General features: G+C 46.0%; 2 protein-coding genes across 3 annotated transcripts in view; one reads left to right on the plus strand and one right to left on the minus strand.

The window, feature by feature from the left end:
• The window catches only part of CadN (neural cadherin), a 722,349-nt gene that overhangs the window by 706,039 nt on the left and 2,009 nt on the right, over positions 1–14,301 (minus strand). The window lies entirely within an intron of this gene.
• Positions 1–14,301, plus strand: part of LOC139745686 (protein O-linked-mannose beta-1,2-N-acetylglucosaminyltransferase 1-like) — a 58,294-nt gene that overhangs the window by 7,076 nt on the left and 36,917 nt on the right. For both annotated transcript variants that reach the window (XM_071656113.1, XM_071656112.1), the window contains exons 3-6: positions 8,446–8,522; positions 9,659–9,868; positions 11,818–12,037; positions 12,134–12,261. In XM_071656113.1, the coding sequence (XP_071512214.1) occupies positions 8,446–8,522; positions 9,659–9,868; positions 11,818–12,037; positions 12,134–12,261 (635 nt within the window). The remainder of the gene's footprint in view (positions 1–8,445; positions 8,523–9,658; positions 9,869–11,817; positions 12,038–12,133; positions 12,262–14,301) is intronic.

The raw sequence follows: 14,301 nt of genomic DNA on the forward strand, positions 1-14,301 counted from the left end.
TTCACTGAATTATTCTAAAGCCTGGCTAACAAATAGGAAGGAGAGATCTAATATTAACCAAGTGAACTACGACATATTCATACGTTAATCACCTTTCCCAATTGGGTTATGTAGCGTCAAGAATGCACGAACAATTGCCTTATCTACCCGCATCCACTGTCCTGTACAATGGCCTCATCTACCCACATCCACTGTCCTGTACAACTGCTTCATCTACCCACATCTACTGTCCTGTACAACTGCCTCATCTACCCACATCTACTGTCCTGTACAACTGCCTCATCTACCCACATCCACTGTCCTGTACAATGGCTTCATCTACCCACATCCACTGTCCTGTACAATTGCCTCATCTACCCACATCCACTGTCCTGTACAATTGCCTCATCTACCCACATCCACTGTCCTGTACAATTGCCTCATCTACCCACATCCACTGTCCTGTACAGTTGCCTCATCTACCCACATCCACTGTCCTGTACAATTGCCTCATCTACCCACATCCACTGTCCTGTACAATTGCCTCATCTACCCACATCCACTGTCCTGTACAATTGCCTCATCTACCCACATCCACTGTCCTGTACAATGGCCTCATCTACCCACATCCACTGTCCTGTACAATTGCCTCATCTACCCACATCCACTGTCCTGTACAATTGCCTCATCTACCCACATCCACTGTCCTGTACAATGGCCTCATCTACCCACATCCACTGTCCTGTACAATGGCCTCATCTACCCACATCCACTGTCCTGTACAATGGCCTCATCTACCCACATCCACTGTCCTGTACAATTGCCTCATCTACCCACATCCACTGTCCTGTACAATGGCCTCATCTACCCACATCCACTGTCCTGTACAATGCCTCATCTACCCACATCCACTGTCCTGTACAATGGCCTCATCTACCCACATCCACTGTCCTGTACAATGGCCTCATCTACCCACATCCACTGTCCTGTACAATGGCCTCATCTACCCACATCCACTGTCCTGTACAATTGCCTCATCTACCCACATCCACTGTCCTGTACAATGCCTCATCTACCCACATCCACTGTCCTGTACAATGGCCTCATCTACCCACATCCACTGTCCTGTACAATTGCCTCATCTACCCACATCCACTGTCCTGTACAATTGCCTCATCTACCCACATCCACTGTCCTGTACAATGGCCTCATCTACCCACATCCACTGTCCTGTACAATGGCCTCATCTACCCACATCCACTGTCCTGTACAATTGCCTCATCTACCCACATCCACTGTCCTGTACAATGGCCTCATCTACCCACATCCACTGTCCTGTACAATTGCCTCATCTACCCACATCCACTGTCCTGTACAATGGCCTCATCTACCCACATCCACTGTCCTGTACAATGGCCTCATCTACCCACATCCACTGTCCTGTACAATGGCCTCATCTACCCACATCCACTGTCCTGTACAATTGCCTCATCTACCCACATCCACTGTCCTGTACAATTGCCTCATCTACCCACATCCACTGTCCTGTACAACTGCCTCATCTACCCACATCCACTGTCCTGTACAATGGCCTCATCTACCCACATCCACTGTCCTGTACAATTGCCTCATCTACCCACATCCACTGTCCTGTACAATGGCCTCATCTACCCACATCCACTGTCCTGTACAATGGCCTCATCTACCCACATCCACTGTCCTGTACAATGGCCTCATCTACCCACATCCACTGTCCTGTACAATTGCCTCATCTACCCACATCCACTGTCCTGTACAATTGCCTTATCTACCCACATCCACTGTCCTGTACAATTGCCTCATCTACCCACATCCACTGTCCTGTACAATGGCCTCATCTACCCACATCCACTGTCCTGTACAATGGCCTCATCTACCCACATCCACTGTCCTGTACAATGGCCTCATCTACCCACATCCACTGTCCTGTACAATGGCCTCATCTACCCACATCCACTGTCCTGTACAATTGCCTCATCTACCCACATCCACTGTCCTGTACAATTGCCTCATCTACCCACATCCACTGTCCTGTACAATGGCCTCATCTACCCACATCCACTGTCCTGTAGAACTGCCTCATCTACCCACATCCACTGTCCTGTACAATGGCCTCATCTACCCACATCCACTGTCCTGTACAATGGCCTCATCTACCCACATCCACTGTCCTGTACAATTGCCTCATCTACCCACATCCACTGTCCTGTACAATTGCCTCATCTACCCACATCCACTGTCCTGTACAATGGCCTCATCTACCCACATCCACTGTCCTGTAGAACTGCCTCATCTACCCACATCCACTGTCCTGTACAACTGCCTCATCTACCCACATCCACTGTCCTGTACAATGGCCTCATCTACCCACATCCACTGTCCTGTACAATGGCCTCATCTACCCACATCCACTTTCCTGTACAATACCGCGAGTCCACAATCTGACATGACAGACATTAAATAATTCTGAGAGAGAGAGAGAGAGAGAGAGAGAGAGAGAGAGAGAGAGAGAGAGAGAGAGAGAGAGAGAGAGAGAGAGGAATATATATATATATATATATATATATATATATATATATATATATATATATATATATATATATACAACATATATATATCTATATATATATATATATACAATATATATATATATATATATATATATATATATATATATATATATATATATATATATATATATATATATATATATATATATATATAAACATGTCAGTAACATGAGGGATATTTAATATCAACTTAAATCGATTAAATACACACCACATCAAAAGAAAATCATGACCAGGGACCACGAGTGTAATGTACACTGATACATAAAGGTGACGACAGTTACTTTCTCCTGTCACATCTCGACGCGAAGTGTTACCATAGTGTGACAAGCGTACCCAGCGGGCGTTAGTAGTAACACTGTGTTACGAGCGGACACAGAAGAATACACAGGTCACACCTGGTCTGGTAAGTGTTACTTAGAAAGAGAGACAGATACACTTACATTCTTCCTATGTAGTGAGGCACAGAGTGAGAAGTCTATTATTGATAAAGACATGACATAGAAATAGATAATAGAAATAGATGGAGAAATATACATATTACAAGGGGAGATATATAGAAAATGGCTTCTGGCACAACACACAGGGTCAACACACTAGTTTGAGACGAATGGAACAAGGTGTAGTTAGTGAGGTCAAACTAGTGAGAGAGAGAGAGAGAGAGAGAGAGAGAGAGAGAGAGAGAGAGAGAGAGAGAGAGAGAGAGAGAGAGAGAGAGAGAGAGAGAGACTTTCTACTCACAACTTCTCATGTCTCATGAGTCATGAGCCAACACGAAGTGGAAATTCCCTCACCCAACCTCATGATCCACTAACTCATCCACATTTTCCCATCCACCACTTCCATATCTACTTAGTGAATGTGTGGGTCATCTTCTCTCTAACAACCAGTCTCTAACAACCAGTCACTTACAACTTGTTCAGACTGATTCTCGTACAAGATGTAAGAAAATGTGTTGTGTGTTGCTCCACATGGACAGCACCATGACACACAGGTGTTGTGTTAGCAGTGTTGTGTTGGCAGTGTTGTGTTGGCAATGGTGTGTTGGCAGTGTGTGGTGGCAGTGTTGTGTTGGCAATGGTGTGTTGGCAGTGTTGTGTTGGCAGTGTTGTGTTGGCAGTGTTGAGTTGGCAATGGTGTGTTGGCAGTGTGTGGTGGCAGTGTTGTGTTGGCAATGGTGAGTTGGCAGTGTTGTGTTGGTAGTGTTGTTTTGGCAGTGTGTGTTGGCAGTGTGTGTAGGCAGTGTGTGTTGGCAGTGTTGTGTTGGCATTGTTTAGGCAGTGTGTGTTGGCAGTGTGTGCTGGCAGTGTGTTGACAGTATGTGTTGGCAGTGTTGTGTTGGCAGTGGATGTTGGCAGTGTTGTGTTGGCAGTGTTGTGTTGGCAGTGAGTGTTGGCAGTGTGTGTTGGCAGTGTTGTGTTGGCATTGTTGTGTTGGCAGTGTTGTGTTGGCAGTGGGTGTTGGCAGTGTTGTGTTGGCAGTGTTGTGTTGGCAGTGTGTGTTGGCAGTGTTGTGTTGGCAGTGCTGTGTTGGCAGTGTTGTGTTGGCAGTGTGTGTTGGCAGTGTTGTATTGGCAGTGTGTGTTGGCAGTGTGTGTTGGCAGTGTTGTGTGGGCACTGTTGTGTAGGCAGTGTGTGTTGGCAGTGTTGTGTTGGCAGTGTTGTGTAGCAGTGTGTGTTGGCAGTGTTGTGTTGGCATTGTTGTGTAGGCAGTGTGTGTTGGCAGTGTTGTGTTGGCAGTGTTGTGCTAGCAGTGTGTGTTGGCAGTGTGTGTTGGCAGTGTGTGTTGGCAGTGTTGTGTTGGCAGTGTGTGTTGGCAGTGTTGTGTTGGCAGTGTTGTGTTGGCAGTGTGTGTTGGCAGTGTGTATTGGCAGTGTTGTGTTGGCATTGTTGTGTAGGCAGTGTGTGTTGGCAGTGTCGTGTTGGCAGTGTTGTGCTAGCAGTGTGTGTTGGTAGTGTGCGTTGGCAGTGTGTGTTGGCAGTGTTGTGTTGGCATTGTTGTGTAGGCAGTGTGTGTTGGCAGTGTCGTGTTGGCAGTGTTGTGCTAGCAGTGTGTGTTGGCAGTGTGTGTTGGCAGTGTGTGTTGGCAGTGTTGTGTTGGCAGTGTGTGCTGGCAGTGTGTGTTGGTAGTGTGTGTTGGCAGTGTTGTGTTGGCAGTGTTGTGTTGGCAGTGTTGTGTTGGCAATGGTGTGTTGGCAGATGGTGATAATATGACAAACTAACAAGGATTAGAAAATGGGATGGAAGTTACATGGGGGTGGTGGGGGGGGGTGGTTATTGCTATTCATCCTTTATGAAAGTACATTAAAAAAAACACCGGTTCGATTCTCCTGCGTTGTTCATTGCTAACACTTCTACAAACATTGCTAACACTTCCACTAACATTGCTAACACTTCCACTAACATTGCTAACATTTCTACTAACATTGCTACAATTCTAATAACGTTGCTAACACTTCTACTAACATTGCTAACTCTTCTACTGACACCGCTAACACTTTCACTAATACTGCTAACATTTCTGCTAACACTTGCACTAACATTGCTAACACTACTCACAAACCATTTCTACTAACATTGCTAACACTTCTAACATTGTTAACACTCCCACTAACATTGCTAACACTTTTGCTAACAACCTAGACCCCTGACATCAACAGGTTAGGACATCATCTACCACAGGATAGGACATCATCTACCACAGGGTAGGACATCATCTACCACAGGACAGGATATCATCTACCACAGGGTAGGACATCATCTACCACAGGGCAGGTCATCATCTACCACAGGGTAGGACATCATCTACCACAGGGTAGGACATCATCTACCACAGGATAGAATATCATCTACCACAGGGCAGGACATCATCTACCACACGGTAGGACATCATCTACCACAGGGTAGGACATCATCTACCACAGGACAGGACATCATCTACCACAGGGTAGGACATCATCTACCACAGGGTAGGACATCATCTACCACAGGACAGGACATCATCTACCACAGGGCAGGACATCATTTACCACAGGGTAGGACATCATCTACCACAAGGTAGGACATCATCTACCACAGGGTAGGACATCATCTACCACAGGGAAGGACATCATCTACCACACGGTAGGACATCATCTACCACAGGACAGGACATCATCTACAGCAGGGTAGGACATCATCTACCACAGGGCAGGACATCATCTACCACAGGGTAGGACATCATCTACCACAGGGCAGGACATCATCTACCACAGGGTAGGACATCATCTACCAAAGGGTGGGACATCATCTACCACAGGACAGGACATTATCTACCACAGGACAAGACATCATCTACCACAGGGTAGGACCTCATCTACCACAGGGCAGGACATCATCTACCACAGGGCAGGACATCATCTACCACAGGGTAGGACATCATCTACCACAGGATAGGACATCATCTACCACAGGGTAGGACATCATCTACCACAGGACAGGACATCATCTACCACAGGGCAGGACCTCATCTACCACAGGGTAGGACATCATCTATCACAGGGCAGGACATCATCTACCACAGGGTAGGACATCATCTACCACAGGGAAGGACATCATCTACCACAGGGTAGGACCTCATCTACCACAGGGCAGGACATCATCTACCACAGGACAGGACATCATCTACCACAGGGCAGGACATCATCTACCACAGGATAGGACATCATCTACCACAGGGTAGGACATCATCTACAAAAGGACAGGACACCATCTACCACAGGACAGGACATCATCTACCACAGGGTAGGGACATCATCTACCACAGGGTAGGACATCATCTACCACAGGGAAGGACCTCATCTACCACAGGGTAGGACATCATCTACCACAGGGAAGGACATCATCTACCACAGGGCAGGACATCATCTACCACACGGGTAGGACATCATCTACCACAGGGTAGGACATCATCTACCACAGGACAGGACATCATCTACCACAGGGTTGGACATCATCTACCACAGGACAGGACATCATCTACCACAGGGCAGGACATCATTTACCACAGGGTAGGACATCATCTACCACAAGGTAGGACATCATCTACCACAGGGTAGGACATCATCTACCACAGGGAAGGACATCATCTACCACACGGTAGGACATCATCTACCACAGGACAGGACATCATCTACAGCAGGGTAGGACATCATCTACCACAGGGCAGGACATCATCTACCACAGGGTAGGACATCATCTACCACAGGGCAGGACATCATCTACCAGAGAGTAGGACATCATCTACCACAGGGTGGGACATCATCTACCACAGGACAGGACATTATCTACCACAGGGTAGGACATCATCTACCACAGGACAAGACATCATCTACCACAGGGTAGGACCTCATCTACCACAGGGCAGGACATCATCTACCACAGGGCAGGACATCATCTACCACAGGATAGGACATCATCTACCACAGGATAGGACATCATCTACCACAGGGTAGGACATCATCTACCACAGGACAGGACATCATCTACCACAGGGAAGGACATCATCTACCACAGGGTAGGGCATCATCTACCACAGGGAAGGACATCATGTACCACAGGGTACGACCTCATCTACCACAGGGTAGGACATCATCTACCACAGGGTAGGACATCATCTACCACAGGGAAGGACATCATCTACCACAGGGTAAGACCTCATCTACCACAGGGCAGGACATCATCTACCACAGGACAGGACATCATCTACCACAGGGCAGGACATCATCTACCACAGGATAGGACATCATCTACCACAGGGTAGGACACCATCTACAACAGGACAGGACACCATCTACCACAGGACAGGACATCATCTACCACAGGGTAGGACATCATCTACCACAGGTTAGGACATCATCTACCACAGGGAAGGACCTCATCTACCACAGGGTAGGATATCATCTACCACAGGGAAGGACATCATCTACCACAGGGAAGGACATCATCTACTACAGGATAGGACATCATCTACCACAGGACAAGACATCATCTACCACAGGGCAGGACATCATCTACCACAGGGTAGGACATCATCTACCACAGGGCAGGACATCATCTACCACAGGGTAGGACATCATCTACCACAGGGTAGGACATCATCTACCATAGGACAGGACATCATCTACCACAGGGCAGGACATCATTTACCACAGGGTAGGACATCATCTACCACAGGATAGGACATCATCTACCACAGGGCAGGACATCATCTACCACAGGGTAGGACATCATCTACCACAGGACAGGACCTCATTTACCACAGGGCAGGACCTCATCTACCACAGGGCAGGACATCATCTACCACACGACAGGACATCATCTACCACAGGGTAGGACATCATCTACCACAGGGTAGGACATCATCTGCCACAGGGTAGGACATCATCTACCACAGGGTAGGAGATCATCTACCACAGGACAGGACCTCATCTACCACAGGGTAGGACATCATCTACCACAGGGTAGGACATCATCTACCACAGGGTAGGACATCATCTGCCACAGGGTAGGACATCATCTAACATAGGGTAGGACATCATCTACCACAGGGTAGGACATCATCTGCCACAGGGTAGGACATCATCTACCACAGGACAGGACATCATCTATCACAGGGTAGGGCATCATCTACCACAGGACAGGACCTCATCTACCACAGGGTAGGACATCATCTACCACAGGGTAGGACATCATCTACCACAGGGTAGGACATTATCTACCACAGGGTAGGACATCACAGTCATGAAAGTGTTCATACAGTGAAGGATACACCAGCGTGTGTGTGTGTGTGACCTTGACCTTGACCCCGTGCATTGCAGGGCTGGCATCCTCCACCATCAACATCGAGGTCATGGTTGACGCCCTCACCATCCAGGTCACCGTGGACGGCAACCAGGTCAGGCCAGTGTTACGTCCTGTGGCTTCAGGCATACTGGGTCACGGTGAGGTCACGTTGGGTTAGGTTAGGTTAGGTCATGTCAGGTCATATCAAGTTAGGTTAGGTTAGGCCATGTTAGGCCATGTTAGGTTAGGTTAGGTCATGTTAGGTCATATCAGGTTAGGTCAGGTTAGGTTAGGTTAGGTTAGGTTAGGTCATGTTAGGTCATATCTGGTTAGGTCAGGTTAGGTTAGGTTAGGTTAGGTTAGGTCATGTCAGGTCATATCAGGTTAGGTTAGGTTAGGTTAGGTTAGGTCATGTTAGGTCATGTTAGGTAAGTTCAGGTCAGGTCATGTCAGGTTAATTCATGTTAGGTTAGGTTAGGTTAGGTTAGGTTAGGTCAGGTCAGGTTAGGCCATGTTAGGTAAGTTCAGGTCAGGTCATGTCAGGTTAATTCATGTTAGGTTAGCTTAGGTCATGTTAACTAGGGTAGCCATACCATGTGTGTAGCCCTAGCTAGGGTAGTGATAGCGTGTATTTAGCCTTAGCTAGGGTGGACATACCACTGTGTGACCCTAACTAGGGTAGGCACACCACGTGTGTGACCCTAGCTAGGGTAGGCACACCACGGTGTGACCCTAGCTAGGGAAGGTAGGCACACCACGTGAGTGACCCTAGCTAGGGGAGGTACACCACGTGTGTGACCCTAGCTAGGGAAGGTAGGCACACCACGTGAGTGACCCTAGCTAGGGGAGGTACACCACGTGTGTGACCCTAGCTAGGGAAGGTAGGCACACCACGTGAGTGACCCTAGCTAGGGTAGGCACACCACGGTGTGACCCTAGCTAGAGAAGGTAGGCACACCACGTGTGTGACCCTAGCTAGGGTAGGTACACCACGTGTGTGACCCTAGCTAGGGTAGGCACACTACGTGTGTGACCCTAGCTAGGGTAGGCACACCACGTGTGTGACCCTAGCTAGGGTAGGCACACTACGTGTGTGACCCTAGCTAGGGTAGGCACACCACGTGTGTGACCCTAGCTAGAGAAGGTAGACACACCACGTGTGTGACCCTAGCTATAGGTCGAGCAACCCACGTCCAACTGATGACCACGTGTTCTGGCACGTGTCCTCCACCCCCTACCCCCACACAGGTACTACGTCAACACAACGTGACGACGCGCGTGACTCCGACGACGCACGCGACGGCGCACCGTGGCGTGCACGTGGTCGCCCTGCACCCGGTGCGCGGGACGCCCACTCTCAAGGCCTACTACCGAACCTGGCAGCCCAGGGCCACGAAGGGCCTGGTCTCCACCCTCACCAGCCTCCAACCTGGCACCATTATCCTCCTAGCTGCTCCGGTGAGGCATAGAAGAACACCTCATAGTCTCCCTCATTGATGATAAGGTCCTCATAGTCTCCCTCATTGATGATAAGGTCCTCATAGTCTCCCTCATTGATGATAAGGTCCTCATAGTCTCCCTCATTGATGATAAGGTCCTCATAGTCTCCCTCATTGATGATAAGGTCCTCATAGTCTCCCTCATTGATGATAAGGTCCTCATAGTCTCCCTCATTGATGATAAGGCCCTTATCTTCTCCCTCATTGATGATAAGGCCCTCATAGTCTCCCTCATTGATGATAAGGCCCTTATAGTCTCCTCATTGATGATACGGCCCTTATCTTCTCCCTCATTGATGATAAGACCACCTCATAGTCTCCCTCATTGATGATAAGGCCCTTATAGTCTCCCTCATTGATGATAAGGCCCTCATAGTCTCCCTCATTGATGATAAGGCCCTCATAGTCTCCCTCATTGATGATAAGGCCCTCATAGTCTCCCTCATTGATGATAAGGCCCTCATAGTCTCCCTCATTGATGATAAGGCCCTCATAGTCTCCCTCATTGATGATAAGGCCCTCATAGTCTCCCTCATTGATGATAAGGGCCTCATAGTCTCCCTCATTGATGATAAGGCCCTCATAGTCTCCCTCATTGATGATAAGGCCCTCATAGTCTCCCTCATTGATGATAAGGCCCTCATAGTCTCCCTCATTGATGATAAGGCCCTCATAGTCTCCCTCATTGATGATAAGGCCCTTATCTTCTCCCTCATTGATGATAAGGCCCTCATAGTCTCCCTCATTGATGATAAGGGCCTCATAGTCTCCCTCATTGACGATAAGCCCCCATGATCTCCCTCATTGATAATAAACCTCTCATATTTCCCCTCATTGATGATAAACCTCTCATATTTCCCCTTATTGATAATAAACCTCTCATATTGACCCTCATTGATGATAATATTCCCATCTTCTCCCTCATTGATAATAAACCTCTCATATTTCCTCCTCATTGATGATAAGGCCATTATCTTCTCCCTCATTGATGATAAACCTCTCATATTTCCCCCTCATTGATAAACCTCTCATATTTCCTCCTCATTGATGATAAGGCCATTATCTTCTCCCTCATTGATGATAAGGCCCTTATCTTCTCCCTCATTGATGATAAGGCCCTTATCTTCTCCCTCATTGATGATAAGGCCCTTATCTTCTCCCTCATTGATGATAATACTCCCATCTTCCCCCTCATTGATGATAAACTCCCATCTCCCCCCAGATATCCATCCCCTCATTGATGACAAAATTGCCATCTCCCCCATTACCCATCCCCTCATCCCGCATTGATGATAATCCTCTCATACTTCCCCCTCATTGATAGATATACTCCCCATTTCCACCGCATTGCTGATAAGACGGCCATCTACCCCCTCATTTGATGAAAATACTGCCATCTTCCCCCCTCATGATGATAATACTCCCATCATCCCCCTCATTGATGACAATACTCCATCTTCTCCCCTCATTGAGATATACCTCTCATACTTCCCCTCATTGTGGATAATACGTGCCATCTTCCCCTCATTGATGATATTACTGCCATCATTCCCCCTCATTGATGATAATACTCCCATCTTCTCCCTCATTGATGATAATACTCCCATCTTCCCCCTCATTGATGACAATACTCCCATCTTCTCCCTCATTGATGATAAACCTCTCATACTTCCCCCTCATTGATGATAATACTGCCATCTTCCCCCTCATTGATGATAATACTGCCATCTTCCCCCTCATTGATGATAATACTGCCATCTTCCCCCTCATTGATGATAATACTGCCCATCTTCTCCCTCATTGATGATAATACTCCCATCTTCCCCCTCATTGATGATAATACTGCCATCTTCCCCCTCACGCACCATGAGTACCGCTATGTAAACACGCGCCTGGCTACGCCCTCAGGGGGACTGGCGTGCGTTCGTGGACGAGGGAAGCAGCAGGTTCCTGGCGCACTTCCTCGGTGGGTGGTGGGTTCAGGACGTGTGCCGGGGCGAGATGTGGGCCGCCCTGGCCACAGTGGGTGGGCCGCTGTGGGCCGAGGCCTCCACCACCCTCAGGAACTACAAGGGCGAGTCTTCGACGCCCCTGTGGCTCTCAGCCCACGTCCCCAGGTCGCCAGCAGGTAGGTCCTCCACACACACACACACACACACACACACACACACACACACTCGTCTTGGCCATGAACCTTCTCATGTCCGTCGTTCATGTCTTCCAGGCACCGGGTGTGGGTGGTGGGCGCTTCACCCACACCTGCGGGAGAGAGCCGCCTTCTGCAGCGCCTACGAGGGTTACGGGGCGTGGTGCCGGTGCCTCGACCCGCTCACCGTATCGCCTGCAGCTGCGGTAAGACACCCCCCCACCCTGCATAACATCGTCTTGTACTTAAGTAGCATTACTAGTACTTAAATAGCATTACCAGTACTTAAATAGCATTACTAGTACTTAAATAGCATTACCAGTACTTAAATAGCATTACTAGTACTTAAATAGTATTACCAGTACTTAAAATAGCATTACTAAGTACTTAAATAGCATTACTAAGTACTTAAATAGCATTCCCAGTACTTAAATAGCATTACTAAGTACTTAAATAGCATTCCCAGTACTTAAATAGCATTACTAGTACTTCAATAGCATTACTAGTACTTAAATAGCATTACCAGTACTTAAATAGCATTACTAGTACTTAAATAGCATTACCAGTACTTAAATAGCATTACTAGTACTTAAATAGTATTACCAGTACTTAAAATAGCATTACTAAGTACTTAAATAGCATTACTAAGTACTTAAATAGCATTCCCAGTACTTAAATAGCATTACTAAGTACTTAAATAGCATTCCCAGTACTTAAATAGCATTACTAAGTACTTAAATAGCATTACTAAGTACTTAAATAGCATTACTAATTACTTAAATAGCATTACTAAGTACTTGAATAGCATTATTAAGTACTTGAATAGTATTACTAGTACTTAAATAGCATTACTAAGTACTTAAATAGCATTACTAAGTACTTAAATAGCATTACTAAGTACTTAAATAGCATTGCTAAGTACTTGAATAGCATTACTAGTACTTAAATAGCATTACTAAGTACTTAAATAGCATTACTAGTACTTAAATAGCATTACTAAGTATGTAAATAGCATTACTAATACTTAAATAGCATTACTAAGTACTTAAATAGCATTACTAGTACTTAAATAGCATTACTAAGTACTTAAATAGCATTACTAAGTACTTGAATAGCATTACTAGTACTTAAATAGCATTACTAAGTACTTAAATAGCATTACTAGTACTTAAATAGCATTACTAAGTATTTAATTAGCATTAGTAGCACTTGAATAGCATTACTATGTAGTACTTACTACCTCGCACTGTACGAGGTAGTAATGAACATAATGGGACGTGTTTATGGCGATTTAATACAAACTTTTAAGAGAAACTAAGATAACAGGTTTAAAGTTATCTAATACATATATAGACTATGGAAAGAGAAACCAAGATAACAGGTTTAACGTGATCTAACAAACATATACACCTTCCAAACAAACCAAGATAACAGGTTTAACGTCATCTAACAAACATATACACCTTCCAAACCAAACCAAGATAACAGGTTTAGCGTCATCTAACAAACATATACACCTTCCAAACAAAAGATAACAGGTTTTAATATGATCTAATAACCATAAAACTTGTCAAAATTACGTAAGATAACAAGTATAACATACAAGATATGTTATCTTAACCTTATATGTCTTCTAGAGTTATCTTACCAGCAAGCGTAAATTCGACCAACACAAGACAGTGTCACTCAACCAGACTCCTAAAAAAAAAGTGACCACATTTACTTATAATATTGACTTACTTATAATGTTCATTGTACAGAAAGATGGACGCTAGTCGAGTGGTGTTGGCCACTTATATAAGTAGATGTAAAGTGATGTCTGAGACAGAAGATGGGGAAAGGGACCATTCCCAGATACGGCTGGTGTTACCGGACTCAGCCTGCTCGAAGCTACACCGCGAGTGGGGGGGGGGGGGGGAGGCTGTATATCACTGGTCGTACAGCCTCATCATGGAACGCCTCACTCCAAAGGAGACTACATTCTCCTGCAACTGGAAGGAGAGCAACTTTGGACAGTAGTGGGAATTTGAAAATATCCGGAGTTAACAACAAGACTCATTCACAGAAAACGGTCTGGGGGTTAACCACTCACATTTCAAATTAAGGCTTAAAGTCACTCACGATGGTTGCATTTGAGAATACATATACATATATATATATATATATATATATATATATATATATATATATATATATATATATATATATATATATACATACATATATTACCTGTAGAATCAGCTAGA

Source organism: Panulirus ornatus, chromosome 62 (genome assembly GCF_036320965.1).
Source record: "Panulirus ornatus isolate Po-2019 chromosome 62, ASM3632096v1, whole genome shotgun sequence".
Classification (NCBI taxonomy): Eukaryota; Metazoa; Arthropoda; class Malacostraca; order Decapoda; family Palinuridae; genus Panulirus; species Panulirus ornatus.